General features: G+C 50.1%; 12 protein-coding genes and 1 non-coding gene across 13 annotated transcripts; 7 read left to right on the top strand and 6 right to left on the bottom strand.

The window, feature by feature from the left end:
• Nucleotides 1-314: 314 nt before the first annotated feature.
• Nucleotides 315-1,832, bottom strand: BO94DRAFT_521096 (lipase ROG1 family protein; the record flags this gene model as incomplete). The annotated part of the gene is made up of 3 exons (XM_025610134.1): nt 1,726-1,832; nt 587-1,653; nt 315-529 (listed from the first exon to the last, which is right to left on the bottom strand). Exons 1-3 carry the CDS (start codon nt 1,797-1,799, stop codon nt 315-317), a joined length of 1,356 nt encoding a protein of 451 aa, XP_025465136.1. The 5' UTR covers nt 1,800-1,832.
• A 437-nt stretch (nt 1,833-2,269) lies between these two features.
• Nucleotides 2,270-4,616, top strand: rex3 (putative RNA exonuclease Rex3). Its single transcript, XM_025605837.1, has one exon. It carries the CDS (start codon nt 2,539-2,541, stop codon nt 4,516-4,518), a length of 1,980 nt encoding a protein of 659 aa, XP_025465135.1. The 5' UTR covers nt 2,270-2,538; the 3' UTR covers nt 4,519-4,616.
• Nucleotides 4,560-5,607, bottom strand: BO94DRAFT_567537 (60S ribosomal protein eL22; the record flags this gene model as incomplete). The annotated part of the gene is made up of 4 exons (XM_025614635.1): nt 4,560-5,049; nt 5,115-5,311; nt 5,380-5,415; nt 5,593-5,607. 4 exons carry the CDS (start codon nt 5,605-5,607, stop codon nt 4,923-4,925), a joined length of 375 nt encoding a protein of 124 aa, XP_025465134.1. The 3' UTR covers nt 4,560-4,922.
• An 820-nt stretch (nt 5,608-6,427) lies between these two features.
• Nucleotides 6,428-7,084, top strand: BO94DRAFT_471050 (DIM1 family thioredoxin-like protein; the record flags this gene model as incomplete). The annotated part of the gene is made up of 5 exons (XM_025608365.1): nt 6,428-6,508; nt 6,566-6,599; nt 6,653-6,700; nt 6,759-7,001; nt 7,059-7,084. The coding sequence occupies 5 exons, from the start codon at nt 6,428-6,430 to the stop codon at nt 7,082-7,084; spliced, it is 432 nt and encodes a 143-aa protein (XP_025465133.1).
• A 285-nt stretch (nt 7,085-7,369) lies between these two features.
• On the top strand, nt 7,370-8,823 carry BO94DRAFT_154648 (translin). The gene is made up of 8 exons (XM_025605833.1): nt 7,370-7,618; nt 7,681-7,717; nt 7,787-7,840; nt 7,916-8,049; nt 8,128-8,233; nt 8,311-8,396; nt 8,451-8,600; nt 8,652-8,823. Exons 1-8 carry the CDS (start codon nt 7,553-7,555, stop codon nt 8,724-8,726), a joined length of 708 nt encoding a protein of 235 aa, XP_025465132.1. The 5' UTR covers nt 7,370-7,552; the 3' UTR covers nt 8,727-8,823.
• A 116-nt stretch (nt 8,824-8,939) lies between these two features.
• BO94DRAFT_587733 (glutathione peroxidase) lies at nt 8,940-9,623 on the bottom strand (the record flags this gene model as incomplete). The annotated part of the gene is made up of 2 exons (XM_025615847.1): nt 8,940-9,475; nt 9,581-9,623. 2 exons carry the CDS (start codon nt 9,621-9,623, stop codon nt 8,940-8,942), a joined length of 579 nt encoding a protein of 192 aa, XP_025465131.1.
• Nucleotides 9,624-10,782: 1,159 nt separating this feature from the next.
• On the bottom strand, nt 10,783-11,179 carry BO94DRAFT_548273 (CTAG/PCC1 family protein; the record flags this gene model as incomplete). Its single annotated transcript, XM_025613388.1, has 2 exons — nt 10,783-11,074; nt 11,139-11,179. The coding sequence occupies 2 exons, from the start codon at nt 11,177-11,179 to the stop codon at nt 10,783-10,785; spliced, it is 333 nt and encodes a 110-aa protein (XP_025465130.1).
• A 393-nt stretch (nt 11,180-11,572) lies between these two features.
• On the bottom strand, nt 11,573-12,667 carry BO94DRAFT_154502 (uncharacterized protein). The gene is made up of 5 exons (XM_025605832.1): nt 12,390-12,667; nt 11,947-12,339; nt 11,826-11,897; nt 11,720-11,773; nt 11,573-11,669 (listed from the first exon to the last, which is right to left on the bottom strand). The coding sequence occupies exons 1-5, from the start codon at nt 12,574-12,576 to the stop codon at nt 11,629-11,631; spliced, it is 747 nt and encodes a 248-aa protein (XP_025465129.1). The 5' UTR covers nt 12,577-12,667; the 3' UTR covers nt 11,573-11,628.
• Nucleotides 12,668-14,925: 2,258 nt separating this feature from the next.
• On the top strand, nt 14,926-17,659 carry cdcA (phosphoprotein phosphatase CDC14). The gene is made up of 3 exons (XM_025614634.1): nt 14,926-15,330; nt 15,443-15,980; nt 16,030-17,659. Exons 1-3 carry the CDS (start codon nt 15,285-15,287, stop codon nt 17,276-17,278), a joined length of 1,833 nt encoding a protein of 610 aa, XP_025465128.1. The 5' UTR covers nt 14,926-15,284; the 3' UTR covers nt 17,279-17,659.
• Nucleotides 17,660-18,251: 592 nt separating this feature from the next.
• BO94DRAFT_t231 lies at nt 18,252-18,323 on the top strand. Its single transcript has one exon. It is a non-coding gene; the product is annotated as a tRNA-Gly (tRNA).
• Nucleotides 18,324-18,441: 118 nt separating this feature from the next.
• Nucleotides 18,442-19,483, top strand: BO94DRAFT_626077 (uncharacterized protein). Its single transcript, XM_025617333.1, has one exon. It carries the CDS (start codon nt 18,551-18,553, stop codon nt 19,394-19,396), a length of 846 nt encoding a protein of 281 aa, XP_025465127.1. The 5' UTR covers nt 18,442-18,550; the 3' UTR covers nt 19,397-19,483.
• Nucleotides 19,484-19,856: 373 nt separating this feature from the next.
• On the top strand, nt 19,857-20,264 carry BO94DRAFT_558374 (uncharacterized protein; the record flags this gene model as incomplete). The annotated part of the gene is made up of 2 exons (XM_025614005.1): nt 19,857-19,994; nt 20,046-20,264. 2 exons carry the CDS (start codon nt 19,857-19,859, stop codon nt 20,262-20,264), a joined length of 357 nt encoding a protein of 118 aa, XP_025465126.1.
• Nucleotides 20,265-20,397: 133 nt separating this feature from the next.
• BO94DRAFT_470979 (Zn(II)2Cys6 transcription factor) lies at nt 20,398-21,737 on the bottom strand (the record flags this gene model as incomplete). The annotated part of the gene is made up of 2 exons (XM_025608359.1): nt 20,398-21,624; nt 21,669-21,737. 2 exons carry the CDS (start codon nt 21,735-21,737, stop codon nt 20,398-20,400), a joined length of 1,296 nt encoding a protein of 431 aa, XP_025465125.1.
• Nucleotides 21,738-21,807: the final 70 nt, after the last annotated feature.

Genomic DNA, 21,807 nt, shown 5'->3' with positions numbered 1-21,807 from the left:
ATGTTTGTGCTTGTGCTTATGTTCATGTGAAGGGGAATAAGGTCTAGGTCTGTCTTGGTGTGGATCAGTATGGGAGTGTGTAGGGTGGTGTATATCTGAGACGGGGCGGATAGAGTCGGATATCTGTTTTGTGTTTGTGTTTGTTTTTTGTGTTTGTGGGTTTGGTCTGGATGTATGGATTGTTTTCTAGATGGTCTAGTCTATAGAGTGAGTGTAATGTGGTGGCGCGATGGAGTGGAGAAGAAAGTCTATGTGATGCTTTGTGGTGATATACTGGTGCTTGTTGGCTGTTGGTTATGGCTGCTGACTGTTGTTCAAATTTCGAAAACTTGTTCAAGCCAGTGTTTGATGACCACCTTTCCCTCTTCGAAGCCCGGTTTGGGTATCCGGACAATAATCGCGGCGTGGCTGTGTCGGTGGTTGTGGATGTAGACCGGGTGTCTTCGGAAGCCAACGGAGTTGAGGGATTCAATGATGGAGAATTGAGCCGGTGTCAATGCGAGAGTTGGAAATTCTTGGGTCTCGGAGACTTCACCGGAAAGTAGGGGCTCAGACGCACTGTCTGAGCTTTCGTCACGAAGTGCACTGCTTTTGCCCTCGACGGTTCTTCTGCCTTTTCTTGTGGATGTAACTTGTTTTGGTTTCTCCTTGATTTCGTCCGTGTTCATGGAGAGGTAGTCTGGGTCTTGTCTGGTAGCTGCGTGTTCGAAAGCCTCTTCGATGGCGTGCTGGACCCCTTGGACCATGACAGGGACGCGGTAGCGTCCAAATATGGTTCCTGAAGGTCCCTCTTCGTGGAGACGGATTCTTCGCTGGCTGCGGAAGGTCTGGATGGCGGAGTTGACGAGAAAGATAGGGAACCCGATGAATAAGATGGTGGTAAAGAGGAGTTGGAAGGGGATATCGGTCAAGACACTGGTAAGCTGTCGCCGTGCTTGGAAAAGGAGTGGCAGTGGCTCTGTGTGTTTCTTCTCTGATGGTAAGATATGCATGTCAGGATCAATCACGACCGGTTCATAGCCTTTCACGTAGTTGATATCAACATCCTCCGGATCGTGGAACGGGTTGATCGGTGAGATAGCCGTAGTGTAGTAAATAGTTGACCGGTCGTTGACAACATTCGCATACACGGTGCGATGCTTGAATTTTCTCAAAGCCTTGATGAAGATGCTGTCCTGGTCGGCTAGCACGCTGAGCAGCGGCTTGCCCGAGTCTCGAAACGAATCGATCATGAACAGTTGTTTGCCTGAGATGGAGATGGTGTGAGGCCCCACGTTGTTCCAGAGGAAGCCCCAAGTGCCCTTTAGAGGATGTCGTACGCCGACATGTGGTGAAACGAATGTGGTGAAGTTGACGGGCTCAAGCTTATCGAGCCATCCCCGGGCATACAACAGCCCGAGCGCATATCGAGCCACAAGACCCCCAAGAGAGTATCCGACCATGCTTAACTTGGTGATGTGATGCCCTGCTTCTGCCAGCTCCTCCAGTGCTTCTTCAACCTCATGTGCCACACGCTCTCCACCGACCTCGATGCCATCGTAGGTGAAGTTTCCGGAGTTCCGCTTGGCGGCTAGGATATGGAGCCGATCCTCGCTGTATCGGTCTCTTAGCGACGAGGTGATATAGTCCAGATGGGAAGGGTTGCCCCAGAGTCTGTACGTCACGGATAGTGTAGATGTCAGTGAATCTGATCCGGTTTCTGTATTCAGGGGGCTTATCTCTTACCCATGGACCAAGACACAGAGGTGGTCGGCATTCCGTGACGTCTCCGCCGGCGTTCGGCCGCTATCGAGCTCCATGGGTGGCTCTGACTGGTGTATTTTCTCAAAAATGGTGTCAATGTCCTGCGATGCTGTACCGGGTAGGCCTCGTCCGCTTATTTAACATTCTCTGGAATGACCGGCCGAGCTTCAACGCGAATCCCTTCAGGATGAGGCTGTGTACCTATTCTGGTGGCTGTCAGACTGTCCAGCGGTGGCCCCTTACTAAGCCCCGATAAGGAACGTCATCGGAAGGATGCCTGCGAGAGAGCCCCCACCCAGCTGGAATCGTGCTTATTTGTCTGCGTAGTCTCTCCATCGCGTGGCATGGCTGCTATCGAACAAAGCCTGGAGTACGGAGTACTAGTTTGAAAGGCTCGACCTCGCTTGGATTGGCGAACAGGTAGGACAGGACAGTGGCTGGCCCTCCTGCAGCTGCATGCGCCTGTTTGCATGGTTTGCACGCCAACATCCCGAACTGCAGCTTCGGCTTCAACTTCAACTTGATGCCATGGCAGGCACCGCGTTGAGATAAGACAAGTGCGAAGGACTCTCATCTGGAACTGCGTGATCAGCGTTCTAAAGTGGGTCCCGAACCCACAGCAGGCCCATTGCTACTCCCAAGCCAGTTCCTCCTTCCAGTTCCACATATGTCGAGTGCACGCTGCGAAGCAATGCAAGGCACGAACCGACTGTTTTCATACCTGATATATAATCGCTTCCTAAATATCCGTATCGACACTTCCTACTGAACGATCTTCTTTCTTATTCTCCGATCATGATGTTCGCACCTATCGGTCTATTCAAGGACGTACCTTGTCCGGAAGGACAAAACTGCTTGCTCTTGACCTGCATGTTCTCTCACAAGAACCTCAGCTCCTCATCAGATCCTCGAGAGACCCATCAGAGCGCCCATGTGCCACAGGCAACGCAGAGCTATATAGCAACGGCTTCAGGGGAAACTGGTCCTGTTAAACCCAAAATACAAACTACGAGTGACTATAAAGCCAGTATAAATAGCAAACCGTCACATATGTCCCGAAAAGAACCTACTGGTCAGAGTCCAGCACCAACAGCCCCAGCTATCAAAAAGGCTCGGCCCAACGGTCAGAGTCCTGTCAAGCTTCAGTCACTGTCCAGAGAAGTCACTCCGCCAGCAAAGGCAAGCTCGACCCAGGCAAAGTCGAGCGCATCCACCTCACATAAAGTCCGACCGCCACGGCAAGCACCACGAGAGAGCCTTAATCCTCGGATGCTGACGAAAGCACCTGCCCCTCATGGTGTGCGCCTGTCCATAATCACGAAATTACATGCCGCTATGTCTGCTCTTAATGATAAGATGGGCAAAGACAAAGAAAGCAAGGACAAATATCTCGTCCTCACGCCAAATGAGCTTGTCACAATGGCCTTGGATGAAGAGGAAAAGACGGCGAAGGAAAATCCAAGCATATATTCCAATGTCATCAAGCTACGAATTGTGAAGCTCTCGAAGATGAGCAAAGATGACTGGGCCAATGAAGTGAAAGTTCATCTGAATGAGCGGTATTACAAGATTGAGCCCGAGTCCGAGCAGTCGAAGCCAAAAGTTCTTGCCACTGGGCTCAGTACGAAGGAAGAAATCGCTCTGACGAGCAAACTCCTCACCCCTCTGCAAGGTCTGGAGCAACACGGCTACGTGACAAAAGCCCCATCAGACGCGGAGGTGGAAGGTGCCAGGAAAGGCGTTATAGAATCCAAGGGATGGGAGAAATGTGATCGATGTGGAGGGAGGTTTCAGGTCTTTCCTGGTCGGCGGGAGGATGGGACATTGACGACTGGAGGACAATGCACATATCACCCGGGGAAAGCCCTCTACCCGCCGAAGAAGAAGACCGATCACATTACCGGGCATAAAGATTCATACTTTTCTTGCTGCAACGAGTCAGTGGGAACTTCTGCTGGCTGCACCAAGGGGAATACACACGTCTTCAAGGTGTCGGAGACCAAACGACTCGCATCAGTATTTCAGTTCCAAAAGACTCCAGCACAGCCAGACAAAGGACCGCTGCCGCCAGTTTCCTTCGACTGTGAAATGGGGTACACAACACAAGGGCTGGAGCTGATTCGGCTAACCGCTGTTAGCTGGCCCAAAGGTGAACCACTCTTGGATATTCTTGTCAGACCCATAGGTGAAGTTTTGGATCTGAATTCCCGTTTTTCTGGCGTCTTTCCAGAACACTACACGAAAGCCGTCCCCTACGGCAGCTCTGTCCCCCAGACGAGCGCAGCGGTTCTGGAAGATGGGGAGGTAGAGATGCCTCCCTTGCAGGTGGTTGAATCGCCTGCCGCAGCCCGAGAATTGCTGTTCGGATATCTACAACCAGAGACACCGTTGATTGGGCATGCAATTGATAACGACCTCAATGCCTGTCGCATCATCCATCCGACAATTATTGATACGGTTCTTCTCTACCCGCATCCACGGGGCTTACCCCTCCGCATGAGCTTGAAGGTTCTATGCAAAAGACACTTGGATCGAGACATCCAAACAGGAGGCAGCCGTGGTCACGATTCCAAAGAAGACGCGATCGCTACGGGTGATTTGGTGAGGGTCAAGGCAACAGAGACTTGGAAGATCCTTAAGTCTAAAGGATGGTGCATCCACAACAATCAGCTCGTGCCACCACCAGGTACATCAGACGCCGACGCTGCAGCTGCACATGGAAAGCTTGGATTGGGGGCAGGCCAGAAGCGGACAAGCGCGACATTGGGGGATTGATGCATGACCATTAAGTAGGATATGTTATATAGTTCAGTGATACCCACGGTACAGACACCGAAAATTGTACAATGTTACTACGCATTCTACAAGGAGATAACATGGGTTCGAGTGATAGATTGCTCTATTCAATCGTATCTACCAGTCATAACGTCATGAGTAGAGGTAGCCATGACGAGCCAGGCCAGCTGCAGCGATGCCACCTTCTCAGGTACATGCAACACCAGCCATCACCCAAGGCGGCATAGGAATCCCTCCCAGTAGAGCGCATCTATACCCAATCCCGACTCCAAATAATAACCCTCAATTCAGATATCGCTCCCATTATTGGCAACCCCTGACGCGAGCACACTTGTCTGGTAATTTTCCGATTTTTTCAATTGGTTGTTTCGTGAAGGAGTAATTTACTCCTCATCCTCCTCGCCCTCGTCGTTGACGACGTTGTAGAAGCGGAGCTCGTAGACACCCTTGGAAGTGGAGACAACGCGGAGCCAGTCACGGAGCTGCTGCTTCTTGAGGTACTTCTTGGTGCTGTTGTATACCATTAGCTCCATATTCCTCGGATATCTCAAGCCGGAAAGTTGGTGAGCACGTACAGGTACTTGAGGTAGCGGCCAGAGAAGGGGATGTGAGCAACAACCTCGACCTTGCCGTCACCAGCCTGGGAGATGACGACCTTGTCACCGAGGTTACCGACACGGCCCTCGACCTTGATGCGGTCGTGGAGGAACTTCTCGAAAGCGGAGAGGTCGAAGATCTTGTCACCAACGGGCTGGGAAGCGTTGATGATGTACTATAACCGAACAATCATTAGTGACCCGAGTTCCCCGATTGCGATTGCGATTGCGATAAGCAACATACCTTCTTGGTGACCTTCTGGGCCTTGCGACCACGAGTCTATTACCGGAAAAAAAAGGGATTAGCCTACTGTTCCATAATGTCGGATCCCCAGGGTATATTCCATGATGAAAGTGATCTACACGGTCGCTCAATGCAACAATGCAAAGAGAAACTCGTGCTCATGGATATGGACCCTTACGGGGGAACAGCAAAGCAGTTGGAAAGGAAACATACAGTAACGGGGGCCATTGTGATGGTTGGGGGAGGGGGTATTTTGGAGGATAGAGAGGGATTTTTTGGTCGCAAAGAGGTGAATATCCTGCGCGCTTGGAGAGAGAAAATCGTCGAAAGTCGATGGAGGACGCTGGACACGGTCAAGTGCGTGTCACTAATCCGTTTTGGGACATGTGGATAGGGTTGGCAGAAGCTGATTAGGGCAGGCTTTTGTCATCTGACGGGGCTCAGGACTGGGCCAATCAGAGATGCCTTGGCTGCTCGCTTCTGGGATTTCCGAACGACGCTAGTCAGTGGCCGCGCACGGGCCGCCGGGCAGACGGTATATAAGCCGCTTCCCCCCAGCGATCTTTTAGACTTTTTTTTCTTTTCTTTTCCAGCTCTCTTTGCCTTTTGGCTTAGATCAAGTGTAGTATCTGTTCTTTTCAGTTTAATCTCTGAAAGTGTTCTAAGGAACACAACATTGATTAATCTTATTTTTGTACCCCGTGGAAGGGCCTCTGTGCTTGCGCATGCTTTTCCACACAGTGTCATTGGGCTTACACTACCTCCGATCGACGCGAACCTCTTTTTTCATCAATTTGGTCGGCATGCCGACTGCTTGGAGAAGAAGGATTAGATACTTGTAGCTTGTATACAGGCTTAGCAACAACTAGCATTTCTCTAACCACTCATCGCTTTAACCATATATAAGATTAGATACCACTCCGAATCTTCGAGAAGGAGCAACCTCAGTGTTCCCTCCACCCCCACGTGATTGAACTACATCAGCTGCTTTACATCCACGACTTTCATACACCAGCTCAAACACCGTAGCCACAGCAAACCATTCATCATGGGTTCCGTTGTTCTGCCGCATCTGCGCACAGCCTGGCACGTCGACCAGGCCATTCTCTCTGAGGAAGACAGACTTGTGGTGCGTATACACCCGACTTGAATCAGCTTTCGCGATATCCTAATAAACCGGCTTCAGGTCATCAGATTCGGTCGCGACCACGATGTCGACTGTAACTTCCATCCCTCTCCTATCTCAAGAACCAAACACTAACCAAACCCCCAGGCATGCGCCAAGATGAAGTCCTCTTCAAGATTGCCGAACGTGTGAAGAGTACGTCCCCTCTACCCAAAGACCCAACCTGTATGAGATAGATGTCTAACAAACACAGACTTCGCGGTAATCTACCTCTGCGACATCGACGAGGTCCCCGAGTTCAACACGATGTATGAACTCTTCGACCCGATGACTATCATGTTCTTCTACCGAAACAAACACATGATGTGTGATTTCGGTACCGGTAACAATAACAAACTGAACTGGGTGCTTGAGGATAAGCAGGAGATGATTGATATCATTGAGACGATTTACAAGGGAGCGAAGAAGGGACGTGGTTTGGTGGTTAGTCCTAAGGGTGAGTTTTCTTTTTCCAATCTACTTGCGGAGAGGTTGTGGCTGATAGTGGGTGTAGACTATTCGACGAGGTACCGCTACTGAGAGGCTGGGTTCAACTTATCTGGTTGGGTTAATGATATGAGTTATGAACGTGTGGGATTGTTCAGAGGTAGGGTAGATGATGTTGAATGTGAGGTGATTCCTTACTTCAATTTTAAGTATATCTCTGGCTGGGATGTAGATGGACTTTGTAGGTCCTTTCATAACGCCATATGACCCAAAAGTAAACGTAAAACTTGAAGAAATCAGACCAGAAACCAAACCTCTCTAAAATCCCAAAACATGGCATAGTAAAAGAATTACTAATCCCCAAATGTCGACAGGAATCTTCCTCCGTCCAAAGCGATAAATATAAGTAAAGTAGTAAAGCGGCAGAAAACCACCAATCCCCTGCCCCACAATTTCTTTTCAGCTTTATTTCCCTGACGTAACATCCAACAACACTCCCGCATCACGAATTCCTCCTCACCAACAAAAACCTCGCGCCTATAACCCCCCCAACTCATCAAGATGATCGATCACCATATCTTTGAGGACCTCCAGGCCAAGATCGACGACGAGGCCGCCGTTCGCGATGTAAGACCGTGCCAAGCCCCAACCCAACCCAGCCAGCGGCGCGTTAACGTATCGATATACAGGAACTTCATGACATTGTTCAGACTTTGGCTAGAAAGGGTACTTATTTGTCTTTCCTCTTCTATTTGATGTTGATGTTCTTGTGTCTCGTGCTAATACGGAGATTAGGTCGCTCAACTCAAGCTATTCTCTCCCGGGCTCATTCTACTCCCACTGATCAGTGTATGATTTCCCATTTACTTACTCCCCCCATTTACTTACTCCCTCTAGACACAGATAGCTAAGAAGAAGGAACAGTGAAACCCGTCCTCGACGACGCAACCAAAGAGATCATCGCACAACGAGATGAAGTCTCCCGACTGAAGACCGTGGCTGATAAGCACCCGTTTTACAAGTATAATGGGCTGTGGACGCGTGAGTTGCAGAACTTGGTAAGCAGTTAACTACTTATCATCTACGGCGCAGCACCGTATAGTACTCCTGTTGGAGAATGGCTAATAGTCGACTAGGTCTCATCGATTGAGCTCTGCGCCTGGCTAGGCGGACTTGAAGAGTACAAAACCAACAGCTCGGCCTCGTTTCTGACTATTGAGGAGGTTGGGAAGTTCTTGGGTGGTATGTTTTCTTGTTTTTTTCTGGATTAAGGGGTTTGGGGATGGATCTGGTGGTTGGTTGGTTCTAATGCTGTCTAGTGCCTGTTAATCTCAAGGAACAAGATGCTTTCCATCTCACGATCGAGGAGTATTTGCTTGCGTTGATTTCGATGGTTGAGGAGCTGGTGAGTAATAACCTTGACTAAGGAATGGGGGTTTGGCTGACTTGGTTGTTGTAGGCCCGTCTTGCTGTTAACTCGGTCACTCTGGGTGATTATACTCGGCCGGTGCAGATTGGAAACTTCATCAAGGATCTGTTTGCTGGGTTCCAGTTGTTGAATCTGAAGAATGATATTCTGCGGAAGAGAAGCGATGGGATTAAGTACAGTGTAGGTTCTGCTTCTTGTTTCTACCCTGCGGAAGCTAACTGAGTTGTATAGGTCAAAAAGGTGGAGGATGTCGTGTATGATCTGTCTCTGCGCAATTTGATCCCCAAGGGTAGCGCTGCGGCGTAAGACAGAAAAAACGAAGAGGTGGATGATGCAGTAAATAAGCATGACTTAATATGATATGACGACAGTCTATAACATGACAGTCGAACAAATTCCGAACCCATTCATACTATATAAAACCTAGTACTCAAGACAAAGACATCAACATGGTATCACAAACACCCTCCCTTCCCGTCAGCAGTATATATATATATATATGTATCCCCCCTATCACCCTCAAGCCAGCTTCGCCTCAGGCTCACCCTGGGCGTCACCCGCCTTCTTCACCGAAGCCAAGGTCCCCTCCTTCTTCGCCTTCTCAATCTCCTTCACAATAGGCTCCTCCAACGACTCAGGCTTCGTCAAACTGGCCCACCGTCCAACAACCTTTCCATCAGCCGAGATCAAGAACTTCTCAAAGTTCCACTTGATACGCTTCAGGCCCAGCAGACCGGGCTGTTGCTCCTTCATCCACGTCCACACCGGCGCCGCCTTATCCCCATTCACGTCCAACTTGCCCAGCACGGGGAAAGTCACTCCGTAATTGATCTGGCAGAACGACTGGATCTCGTCGTTAGAGCCGGGGTCCTGGCTTCCGAACTGGTTGCAGGGGAATCCGATGATGGTGAAGTCCTCGGGGTATTTGGCCTTCAGGTCCTGGTAGAGCTTCTCAAGGCCTTGGAATTGGGGCGTGAAACCGCATTTCGAGGCCGTGTTGACGACCAGGACGACCTTGCCCTGTAGGGAGGTGAGGGGGAAGGCGTTGCCCTTTTCTGTTGGTGGGAGGGGGTATGGTTAGTTTTTTGGGTGGGGGGAATGTAGAAAAGGAGGAGATAGATGGGGGTGGGTGAGTGAGTGAGTGAATGGAAGTGACGTACTATCGACGGGCTCGAAGTCGTAGAAAGTGGTCGCGGAAGACATGGTAGACAGTGAATGAATCCTTTGGATAGTAGGAAAAATGTTCCGAGGGGTGTGTCGCGATGATGTCGCAAGACAAGTAGCAGTAGTAGTTGTTGTTGTACTAACAGATCGTACCGTCCCCAAGGGATGCGCAACTAGATAAGCAGTTTGCGACGCAAGTCTCGACCTGCAGGATGATAAATCACGAAAAGCAAAGATGGATGACACACGCATAACCTCGGCGGATAGAGAGGGGGCGTACCAGCTTAATCCCAGGCGCATGCGCAAAGAGGAGGCCCAATGCAGGGTCGGGATCAAGAGATTCCGACACCCGAAGGACGATGGTCAGTGGTGCATGTCATCATCGCCTGTTGCGTACGGGTCGATCGATACGCAAAAGCCAAAAAGAGAGGTGCAGAACCGTTGGGTTGTTGCGCCACCGGCTCTTTTGCTGCTTTGGGCTTGGAGGGGGTTTTTTTTTACATCGGGCGCGGGTTGGTTGGTGCAGATGGTTATGCATGGCCATCATTAATTAATAACCATGTTGGTGATTCGTGGGTGGTTCATTTGGGAATTCCAAATACTGGGAGAGTTGAGACAGTGGGTGGATACAATATGTCTCGTCACTCTCGTGGCTTCTGGGGGTTTAATTAATCGTTGCCCGTTCATATTGCTTCTATTGAAGTTTAGTGGCCTGCTTATTTTCTTCTTAGCTTGAGCTTTTTTTTTCATGGCATGTTGTTTCGCATCTACCCTACCAGTAGATGGGTAGTGATTGATTAGTGATCTTCTTCTAGACCCTGCCATAAAACAAGCAGCCACCTCAAAAATATCCAATTTCACCCCCAATCCAATCTCCTGACTCAAATCCCCATTCGAAGCCCCATTGCACCGCCATCCGTAGATGATTCCCATCCACGGTACACGGGTGCGCATCCACGCATCCCCTTCCACACCCCCGGACACGGCTCGTCTCGTCTGTTCACCACGAGAACTAACATCCGGGTTCCGGGCTCCATCCGACCGGACCTGACCAGCGCACCCAAACACTGGCCCGACGACTCAAATCAACCAGATCGGGCAGTGGCCCTCCCACAATGCCTCTCGTAGAAGAGTAACCCTCGCAATAATACTAAAGTACTTCGGTTCGCCTGTGTATGGGCGACCAAGCTTGATTCATTCATTTCTCGTCCTCCGCGTCCAACACATCCACGTCCAATTCCTCCATCACTCCAAGTACAACACCCAGGTTCTCCATGAAGCCGTTCACGGCGACGCGCAGCATGCGGTTCGTGGTTGCGCGGTAGGTCGTCTCCAGAACGGTTTTGGCTTCCTCGGACGCGGTTGGCTCTTTGGTGGGGGTGGTCAGGGCGAAGCTCCGCTTCACGAAGGGGGAGAGCTCGGTGTCGACTTCGAGGGTGCGTAGGGCGGAAGATGCGAGGCGGTTAGTAGGGAGAGGGAGGGAGATGGTGCTGTTGGGTTGTTGGTCAGTGGTCTTGATTGACTTGGGGGGAAATGCGGGCTGGTTCGACTTACAGGGTGTAGGGGAATTCGGTGGGGGTCTGGTTGGAGGCCATTTTGGGTTGTGTGTTAAATTATTGGGTGTATGGGAGTGGGAGGTAAGGGTATTTGAACAGTAGGTCAATTGTCCTATATAGCAGAGCGCAGCGCTGTGAGAACTGAGAAGATTGATATTGAGGCGGGGAAGTGGGATGTGCGATAAGGCATGAGTCAGCAATGAGGCCTCAGGCTACAATACGTATACTATTTATGTTCAGGATAATGGAGCATTATATTCGTAGTTCCAAGACATTACAATTATTCTGGTATAAAGTACTATATACTGCACACGGCCTTTGCCGAGGCTCCTCTCCTAGGCCAAAAAGAAGAGATCCTTGAATGTACAACAGTATAGCCCTCCCACCGAGTCATGACTTCGTGAAGGTTTCCCCGGTCGAAGGCTCCATGACACGTCTCGAGGCATTGAGCGAGGTGTTGTGGGTATAAAGGTATAACACGTCATCTTTTACAGAAGAGCGAGGACGGACTGAAGGTTGGCAAGACCTCCTAGGGTATCGTCAGCAATATCCTCTCGAGTAGTTGTTAATGCAACTCACCGTCCTCGGTGAGGAGACCCAGGATGTTGTCAAGGCCGGTGACGGTCAGGTCACCTTGAAAGAGTCAGTAAGCTCGCTTTGTTGGACAGGTCAGAGTGTGACCTACCGCTCTGGATCTTGGCAACGAGAGTCTCGGAAAGGCTGGAGAGGTCATCGACGTCACGCTTCAAGCTGACATCTGGAGTACGTTAGTCGCGATACATTCCGTATAGATCTGCAGCACATACTGGCACCGGCACCGGCATTGGCAGAAACACCGCCATTGACAACACCGCCGACTGCGCCCTTGACAGTGCCGACGGCTCCGCCAGCTACGCCAACAACGGGCGATGCGACACCCTCAACAGTGTTGACAACAGGCGAGGCCGCATTTTCGACGGTGTTGACAGCGTCACCAGCGGTTTCAACCACCGGCGAAGCGACACCCTTGACAGTGTTGACGGCTCCGCCAACGACATTTCCGACGGCGTTAACGGCTCCGCTAGCAGTACCTCCAACAGTGCTGGCGGCCCCGCCAGCAATTCCGACCACAGGGGTAGTCACACCTCCGACGGTGCTTGTGAGATCGCGCTTGCTGGAGGGAAGCAGCTGGGTGAGCTTGCCCTCGATGGTGGAAAGTTCTGTAAGCTTCTATCAGCGGCTGTTCTTGAGTAGGTATCAGGTATCATACCGTCCTTCAGGTCAGTGAGATCATTGCTAGCGCAGCCAACAAGACCATCAGCAACATTGTCGACCTTTCCGAGAACACCCGTCAGCTGAGTGAGGGTGGACTGGACGGTGGTTTCGACAACCGGGATGGCAGCGGCCGAGACAGTGCTAGCGAGAGCGAGAGAAGCAGCAATTCCAGTGAACTTCATGGTAATGTCTTGGATATCTGAATGATAGGATTAGGAGATAGAAGGAATGTATTATCGTTTCCGGAAGGAATGAATAGAAGCTCGGTTGGAGGGTTTAGAGAACGACTGACACTGATGAACAAAGTGCTTGATGAGAGAAAAGATAGCACGCAGGGCAGAGGCCCGTTAAATACATACAAGTCATTAGGAAATGATTTTTGGGAAAGTTTGATTCAGGGGAAGCCGACAATGATGCACGCTTCCACATCCAGTGAATCTGGTAGGAAGAATGAGGATCGGCAGAGGAACCCAATGACACCACTCCGTCGTTTCAAATGGGATGGTAGAATGCAAGCCAGCCGATGAGCTTAATTCAAGCTCTTCACTATGCCAAAGACTTGGAGGCGATGGCAAAGTGAACTTTTCCTGTACAAGCGGGATTGTGTAGCAACTAGAACCACTGGTATGCAAGTCATGGCTGAGAACACAGACAAAGTGCATTCATAGATACGTTTTAGGATATGATTGAGAACGTTGATGGTAATTCATTTGATGGTGTGGTCTGCCTTGTGGCCATCGACCAATTTTCGGACATAAATCGATAGTCCTTTAGGTGGGCGGGTACGAGTTGACCTTTGTCTTCCTTTCTCCTACCTGGGGATAGGGACTCAATAGTGAAATCTTAAATGGTGCTCCACTCGATATGCGACTGCCGATGCTGGGCAAGAGCGTCAGGCTGGCAGCACTGCGGGGTTTAATGCCTGTATCTCATTAAACCTCCGTAAACAGCATGGGACTCAGTCAGGAACCCGCGGAACCTTATCCTGTATAGTCAAGTTCTGCCCAGCATGATGATCTATTAGCCCGGAGGTTTCAAGATATTATAGTCAGCCGTTAGCTCAGAGTGGTTGGTCATTTTGTCATTCCTGTGGCAATGCACATGTGAGTGATACTGATGAGCGGACAACGAACTGATGCTGTTATGGGGGTTATTGAGAGTCATCAAACAGGAGATGCTTGTTCCCAGCAGTCGGGATCCAGTCACTCTCAGCACCAGCAGATATTATGGATGAGGTTGGCAGGAAAGGTGGGCGCTGTCTGCTTGCTAAGCCATCCCTGTCGATCCGATCCACCCGCTAATCTTTCGAGAACCGTTGTTGGGCAGGACGATCAACATGACGACAAGGCGAAGATTCCAACCGCAACGGGACTTCTATCCACACCCGCTAACCAGGTATAGTCTTCCCCACTAAATATCATTTTTGAGACTGCCTTGAGCACGCCTCTTCCGTGATCGTTATACCATTGTACTATGTAGATCAGGACTTCGGCCCATCAGAGAAGATCAAGTTGAAGGATCAATCGGCAGACAGTCCCGGTACCTGGTCGCGATCAAAGGTGCTCTCTCGTGTTGATCTTGCAGCTGCATGTCAAATTTCCGCCTGTTACTGTCTAGTCAGGCACACAGCAGCCAGCTAGGCCTTATGGTTCATGATGGATGACGTCAGGATACAGGTATTGAAGAGATAAACCCCACGTCGTTGGCCTTTGCTCCAGATGATATTGATAGCAAGGGAGTGTAGGTAGTAGATAGGGTGTGCCGGGTGAGGCGTTGATGTGGGAGGATCAACTTGTGACCTGAACTCAAATAAGGGAACCATATCCGCTGCTTGGGCAAGGAACATAAGAAATCCAGCTGCTGTCAACAGTATTAACTCATATTTCGAGATGCTTTTTGTGCAGCAATTCAGTATTTGGTGCCCTCGCTGTTGGGCTTAATGCTCTGCGACTGGTAGCAAACTGCAATCATGCAGTGTGAAAGACTGACACATCCGGTCAATTAAAAATCTTTACACTGAGAACCTCAATCAGACTGGCTCGGCCTGTTGGTCTGACAAGGCGTACGGACATGAATGATCAAGGAACAGCAAGTGTGATCTTATCACAGAAGTATATGGGACTGCCAATCCCAATGGGGTTGAGTTGATGCGACAACCATTTAACAACAACAAGAAGAATGGCCACAAACAAACAAAAGTCACGGGGCTGTCACATGGCTGGCCCACTGATGTTTGTGGCTGGTGGAGATAAGTGTGGCGGGTCGGTTGTTTGCTCGGTTTGCCCGTGGGGAACCATTACTGTCTGACTAAGGAGCCAATCCCGTGATGGTCAGGGATCCTATCAGGACGCGGCAGCCTGAGGCGGCAGGGGTTGTCCTGTCAACGGCGGGCACTAAGCCCGACTGGGCGGATCACAACATAACAGCAGCCAGTGAGCGTGCATCGCAGTTGCCCCCCAAAGCCAGACTCATCGGCCTCGAGCCTATCCTCTTCTCGTGCGGCCAACTTTTCGTTCACTTCCCTCCTCTTTCTTCCCCTCACACTCCTCACTCCTCATTGCCAACCTCCACTGTTCCCTGCCAGGGCTCGTGTATATTTTCCTCCTCATCCCCCCTGGGCCTCCTCGTGCTATCCTTACCCTATCCGCACCCGTGTCTTATTTGCACCGCCTTTTGTTTAGGAGCGTCAACAGATCAGATCATGAACCATTAGTTCAGACTGTTGCTTTGTTTATCTCTCCATTATTGACAAAAACGTGACGTCCTCAATTGCGGCATTGCATCTCTCGACAGACACGTCTTGTCAGGTCTTTCTTTTCTCACAATTCTGTGATTGTTTATTGGCACCGTTAGCGACTATTGTTTTGGTTGCCGCATTGCCGCAATCAAGATGGCTACCAACAGTGGTTATGGCCAAGTGATCGAGTATATCCAAGGTTCGTTTGTTTATAGCAGCTGCCAATCGTCTTGCCGGCCTTGGACCACCTCGAATCCTTCATTGTCACCCTCAATGGCCGTCCGACGCGGGCTAACCACCGGCCATAATAGATCGTCTTTACCTCGCCTCTTACGATAACCCTCCCGATGCACGAACCCCGTTCCCATACCCAGTCGAGCAGTCAAGATCACCGAGCAAGCGCTCTGCGAGAGCTCAGCCCAGCACTCCTGGTAGCAAGAAGCGCAGCCCCGTGTACTTCACGGTAGATGATACCTTGCTGTACAACTCTTTCCATGCGGATTTTGGCCCGCTTCACATTGGTCATTTGTACCGGTTTGCGGTTCATTTCCATGAGATCCTTGGGGATCCTGCAAACAGTGATCGCGCGGTGGTCTTCTACTCCAAGACGGATGCACGTAGCCGTGCCAATGCGGCCTGCCTGGTTGCCTGCTACATGGTTCTAATCCAGTCATGGCCCCCCCACCTCGCCTTGGCCCCTATTGCGCAAGCCGATCCCCCATACATGCCCTTCCGCGACGCTGGATACAGTCAGGCCGATTTCATTTTGAACATCCAGGATGTTGTCTACGGAGTATGGAAGGCAAAGGAGCAGTCACTTTGCAGCCTAAGAGATTTCAGCCTTGAAGAGTATGTATAAGTCTGAGAGACCACGTTGACTGGGCTGACCGACTCTTAGGTACGAGAAATTTGAACGTGTTGATATGGGTGATTTCAACTGGATCACCCCCAGATTCCTGGCCTTTGCTTCGCCGCAACACCAACCGATCGAGCCTGTCCCTCAAAACACCCCCGAATTTGACGCATTGCCATCCACTGTCTCCGAAGTCATGTCTTCCAAGTTACCTCTTTCTTTCAAAAACGTCCTTGCGCACTTCTCATCCCGCAACATCGGCCTTGTTGTAAGATTGAACTCGGAGCTGTACTCTCCATCCTACTTTACTGCTCTGGGTATCACCCACGTGGACATGATCTTCGAAGATGGGACCTGCCCTCCCTTGCCGCTTGTCCGCCGTTTCATTAAGATGGCACACGAGATGATCACTGTGAAGAAGAAGGGCATTGCTGTTCACTGCAAGGCTGGCCTGGGACGCACTGGGTGCTTGATCGGCGCATACTTGATCTACAGATACGGGTTTACAGCAAATGAGATCATTGCCTTCATGAGATTCATGCGGCCCGGTATGGTGGTTGGTCCGCAGCAGCACTGGTTGCACCTCAACCAAGGCTCGTTCCGCGAATGGTGGTTCGAAGATTCCATGAAAGAGAAGCTCGCTCAGATGCAGGTGGCTCCCATCACACCCGGACGGCCGTCTACCAGACAGCGTGCCAATGGGCCCGTCGCCACGCCGCCGAACAACGGCCATTCGAAGCGAGCTGCTCTTGGCGAAATCGACCACAACGAGGGGGCTGGAACCCAGGCGGAGGAGAACCTGCCTGCACCCACCCCTGGACAGCCTCGCAAATCCCACCGGAAGGACTCTCGTCACCACCCTTACGCACGCACAACGTCCGGCAGCCTGGTTGTCGACAAGGAGGCGAGTAAGAACGGAGAACATACCAGCCACAGACACCATCGCCTCAGCAACGACAGCAGTGAGAGTGAAGAGGAAATTCAACTCCGTATGTTGGCCAAGCGTTCCTCGAAATCCCCAGTCGCATCTCCCAGCCAGCGGTCTGTTAGCTACTCCGCCACGGTAACTGCCAGCTACACTTTGAATGATGATAACCGGGAGAACTGGGGGGATGCGGCTGCTTATGCGGCACCGAAGACTCCTATGGGCAACAAAAGTGGCAATGGAGCGATCGCGGTAACCAAGGTTCGGACGAGTCCAAGGCGCGTCACGGATAGCCGGAGCGAGACCAGGGGTGTTCGCAAGGCTAGTGGCCGCGTTGGTAGCGCTGGAAGTCCTACGCGGGTGAAATAAACACCTCACCGGTGCAGGTTCACTTCTTTTCTTCTCTTCCGCTCTCTTGAGCTTTATCAGATATCCATTTGCCACATCCCTTTTTTCTGCCCCTTGTTGCTGCCGGGGTATAATATGTGCATAGTCCTGGGCATTTCTTTCTCGTGTTCTTTTTGGCAATTGTCCGGTGTCTTTACTGGTGTTGGGTTCTGGTGCAAAATCCATGGGGTTGGGTCTGCGTAACGGCGTTTGGTTGCAGTGTTGATGGTCAAATGATCAAGAAGTTGGTCTGGAATACATCCCATTATGTTCATAAGAGTGTTGCGTGGCTGTTGTCGATCAACGCGTTTCTCTGTACGTATATGATCTACGTCGATATGACCAATTGGTTTATGAGTTTTGATATTTATTATGGTAAATTGTAAGAGAAGCCTAGTTTCTAGGTTGTGCTCTAACCAGGCTGGTATGGTCGTCTCAAGGACTGTATAGCCATATAATTGAGGTGGTTCGTGGATTTTTCAATTCTCTTTTGTCTAGTATCTGTATTCCTTAACATACATCGTAGTTCATGACCTGGAAATGGTTCACACCCTCCATATACTGTTTAATCAGCGCTGAGCCCGACTTGACACCTTGCCAGTTGATCGACTTAGGTCATGGCCGACGCCATATCTTCGATGCTACTCACCGTCAATTCAGGTGGCCTGAATCTGGCAACAATATATCTTGCCACAGCTGCAATTGAGTCAGCGTACTCATAGGGACTGGAAAGAGACTTACTAGCAGCCCAAATGTGACGTCCCTGGGATACCCCATATGGATAGCTTGACAGCAATCGCAGAATTGGGTAACTAGTGGAGGATCTTGGGTATCTCCATGTTTTTGAACGGGCCTGACGATCTCCTTTGCCATTTCATCAAACTAAAAGAGACAGATCTATAGTTTGCTTTATGCTCTGTATAGTACAAAGTTAAGGCTTATAAAACAAGAACTAGCATTGTTAGTCTAACGGTTATGATACTCGCCTTCCAAGCGAGTGGCCGGGGTTCGACTCCCCGACAATGCATTTTTTTTTCTGGCCATTAAAGGTCCTGATATATACAGGGGGCTGTTTAGGGATATATGGATCGGTTTAAGTTGCAGTTGTTGAGTTGTTTCATGGCTCGTTGTAACCTTCCCTTACACCTACCTATCTACCCTTGACAACACCAATCACGTGCATATAGCTGCCCCCTATCTCCGTAGCTTCAATGATGTTTCCTCCTTAGGTCTTCTCTATCTCTCAGCGACATAATGCTCCAAAAAGCATACTCTCTCTTCAATCGATCTTCCGTATCCTTCCAGGTCCTCTCTGATCTCCACCTCGAACTCAACCGACAGTATTCCTCTTACGAAATTCCAGTCTGTGCAGAATATCTCATTCTCGCGGGTGATATCGGGCGCTTAACAGATTATGATGACTATCGCGATTTCATACAAAAACAAACAGACCGATTTAAATTAGTCTTTCTCGTTCTCGGAAATCATGAGTTTTATAATGGGACTTTTGCGGCTGGGCTGGAAAAGGCCGCACAGCTTGAACAGGAACCGACCTTGAATGGAAGGCTTGTTGTTCTTCATCAGAAACGATTTGATGTTCCGGGTTCGGGTGTCATTATTCTAGGCTGCACGTTGTGGTCGAAGGTGCCGTGTGACTTGGAGGGTGTTGTTCGGTCTAAGGTTAAGGATTTTCAGAAGATCGAGGACTGGTCTGTGGATGACCATAATGCACGTCATGAGTCGGATTGTGCTTGGTTGATGAGAGAGATTGATTTGATTCGGAAGGAGAATGGGAAGGTAGGAGTAAAGAGGAGTAGGAAAAGATCGATTCTGGTTGTGACGCATCATGCTCCGTTACTTGAGAGGACGTCGAGCCCGCGGCATGCTCAGAATATGTGGAGTGTTGCCTTTGGGAGTGATGTTCTACCGCAAGTATCAGATTGGGTGAAAGTCTGGGTGTTTGGGCATACGCATTATACTACTGATTTTGAGGAAGAGGGTGTGAGAGTTGTGAGCAATCAACGGGGTTATGTGTTGCCTTGGAATAGTCTAAAGGCACAGGATACATTTGATGTGAGGAAGGTTATACGTGTATCGTGAGGGATTGAATGTGCTTCATTTTCTAGTCCATAGGCATATTAGCATGGTGTCACTGATAGCAACCCTATATCAGCAGATGTGCCCTAGTGGGAGACTTACCCTTAATAAATGTCATGTCTGCATGTCAGAGATGGCCTCTTGCGCTTCGGTTTCGGTGCATTCACATCACGCCCATCCACTTCTTCCTATATAACCTATCCCTCCAAATACACCCGAATCATATCCCGATACTCTCCCGCCCGCGGCGTCAGCGCCTCAAGCCCAGGAACCTTGGCCGCATCATCCCAAAGCCTCGATGCAACCATCTCCTCGATCAACGGAACTTGCTCAAAGGCAGCCAGCTCGGCATCCTTGATGGTCCACCCTGAAACTCGAGGGATCTCTTGGATGCGGACGAGGGCGTCTCGTAGTATGTTGTGTTTGTGGCGGTGAGGTAGGGGCCCTTCGCCCTATCCAGACGATGTTTCCATTGTTCGTCGTCATGTACGGCATTTTCAATGCTTTGGGGGAGATGGGCCCCGGTGTCTCAACTTTCCTCTGTGCGGCAGAATCATTACCCACCCCCCTCCGTGGTCATTTCCTTGGCCTAGCTGCAGCAGTAGGGAAGGCGGGTGCTTCGATAGGAACTGAAGTATTTACACCCAATTAGAATTCGTTCTCTTCGACCGAAAAAGGTCAACAGGCCGTCTTCCTGATCGGTTCAGCCTTCACTATCGTCGGTGTGCTGATAGCGTGGTTCCTGATTCCCGACATGTCGCGTGAGCTGGAAACCGAAGATGCAAAGTTCAAGGCATATCTGGAAGAAATTGGGTACGATATCAGTTCATATGGAGAAGCGCTCTGCGTGGAGCGAAAAGGAAGTATATAGTAGCTGAAGAGATATCAGATCTCTTCAGCGCAGCCCGTGAAGATTATGCATGGGACAATGAAGTTATCTATGATCTTAGTACCCAGCCCCTTTGTGTCCTGTGCGCAGATCTCAGTAGTTAGATTACCTCATGTCAAGGTAGTGTGCGTTTTGCTTGCAGCAAATCCGAGGCCGATGTAGAGTGATCTTCGATCTCATAATCATCGGCTTGGGAGGGACGGTCTGTTTCTCGAACAGCCCAGGCAATACAGTCGTGCCAATCTAACGGCAGTACTTGATGGACAGCATTCACGATTTCCTTCCCCCAGCATTCCATCCATATATTCATCCGCAACCAATGCAGGGTGACTGCATAATTGGCCAGAATTGCCAGCGATAGCGGCTCAGAAATGCGCACCATTGCCCAAAATTCGGGTGGGCACACTACCGGAAAGTATGATAGGGTCATTTTGGTACGCCGATACAAGATTGCCATTGCAAGACTATCTCTTAATGTTCTGATGGCTGGCTGATATATTTCGATCTGAGTGGCTGTGGATGTCGTCGGAATGCGTTGTAGAATTGTATTTAGCATATCCTCCATTTCCCCTGGGAGCTTTACCGATGGAAAAGGATACGGTAGCATCAAAACGGACCAATGACTTTGTTCCATCGCGTCATGATCGGATTTAACAAACAAAGCCGACCCACGAATCATAGAAAAAACGTGGTAGATTCTATTGATGGGATCCTCCGTGGGCTCGGAGGACCGCTGTATTCCAAAGGTGTAGAGGGCGACAACACAGGAAAAGGCAAAGATAGCATCGCGGTTATCTGGTGTGACATTGGAAAGGTGAGGCCGAAACAATGCAAGGCCAAGGTTGTGGTGGTGGATAGCCATCACCGTGTGCTTTTGTTGTGAAATACCACGCAGCGCCAAATGCAATGCGCTTAGTCCCAGGAGGCCGTGGAGAAGGAAATCGTGCTCGAAGGCAAGCTCAGGTACCCAGTCTCCCCACATCGATTGGTCTTGGTCTTTAGGTAAGATAATTTCGGTGATACTTCTCGATGTGTGTAGAGCATAGTGATTCATCAGTCTAAGTCGCTCTTTTTCCGAGCGCGCAAAGTAAGATTCCGCATTGGATTGCTCAGTACTGGGTGTGGACATTGTAACAGACAGGAGGTCGCCAGGCGAAGGACTGCTATACTCATCGGAGAGGCTAGATGATTTCTGTTTGTTGTGAGACGACTCATTGCTGGCTTGAGCTTGAACGTCTACATTCTTGGCCGGAAGAAAAACCAGGTTTGATGGCTGATCAGCCAAGGAGCAAACAGCCCCTATCCTTTTACATCGCCCACAGTGAGGTTTGTTTTCATCGCACTGCGGCGGTAAGTATGGGATATGTATAAGGTAGTGTAACCCACCTTCGTGCGATTCTTCTTGCATTGCACACAGCCATGGCGGCTCTTAGTGTGGAATCGTCTTTGAGACATGGGTTCGGACCATAGTTTGGGTCAACCCAGTGGTTATGGACTGGCCGTTAGAGGCTCGAAGATCGCCAGA

This window comes from Aspergillus sclerotioniger (assembly GCF_003184525.1).
Source record: "Aspergillus sclerotioniger CBS 115572 chromosome Unknown BO94scaffold_22, whole genome shotgun sequence".
Lineage (NCBI taxonomy): Eukaryota > Fungi > Ascomycota > Eurotiomycetes > Eurotiales > Aspergillaceae > Aspergillus > Aspergillus sclerotioniger.
This window is presented reverse-complemented; position numbering and strand designations above follow the sequence as displayed.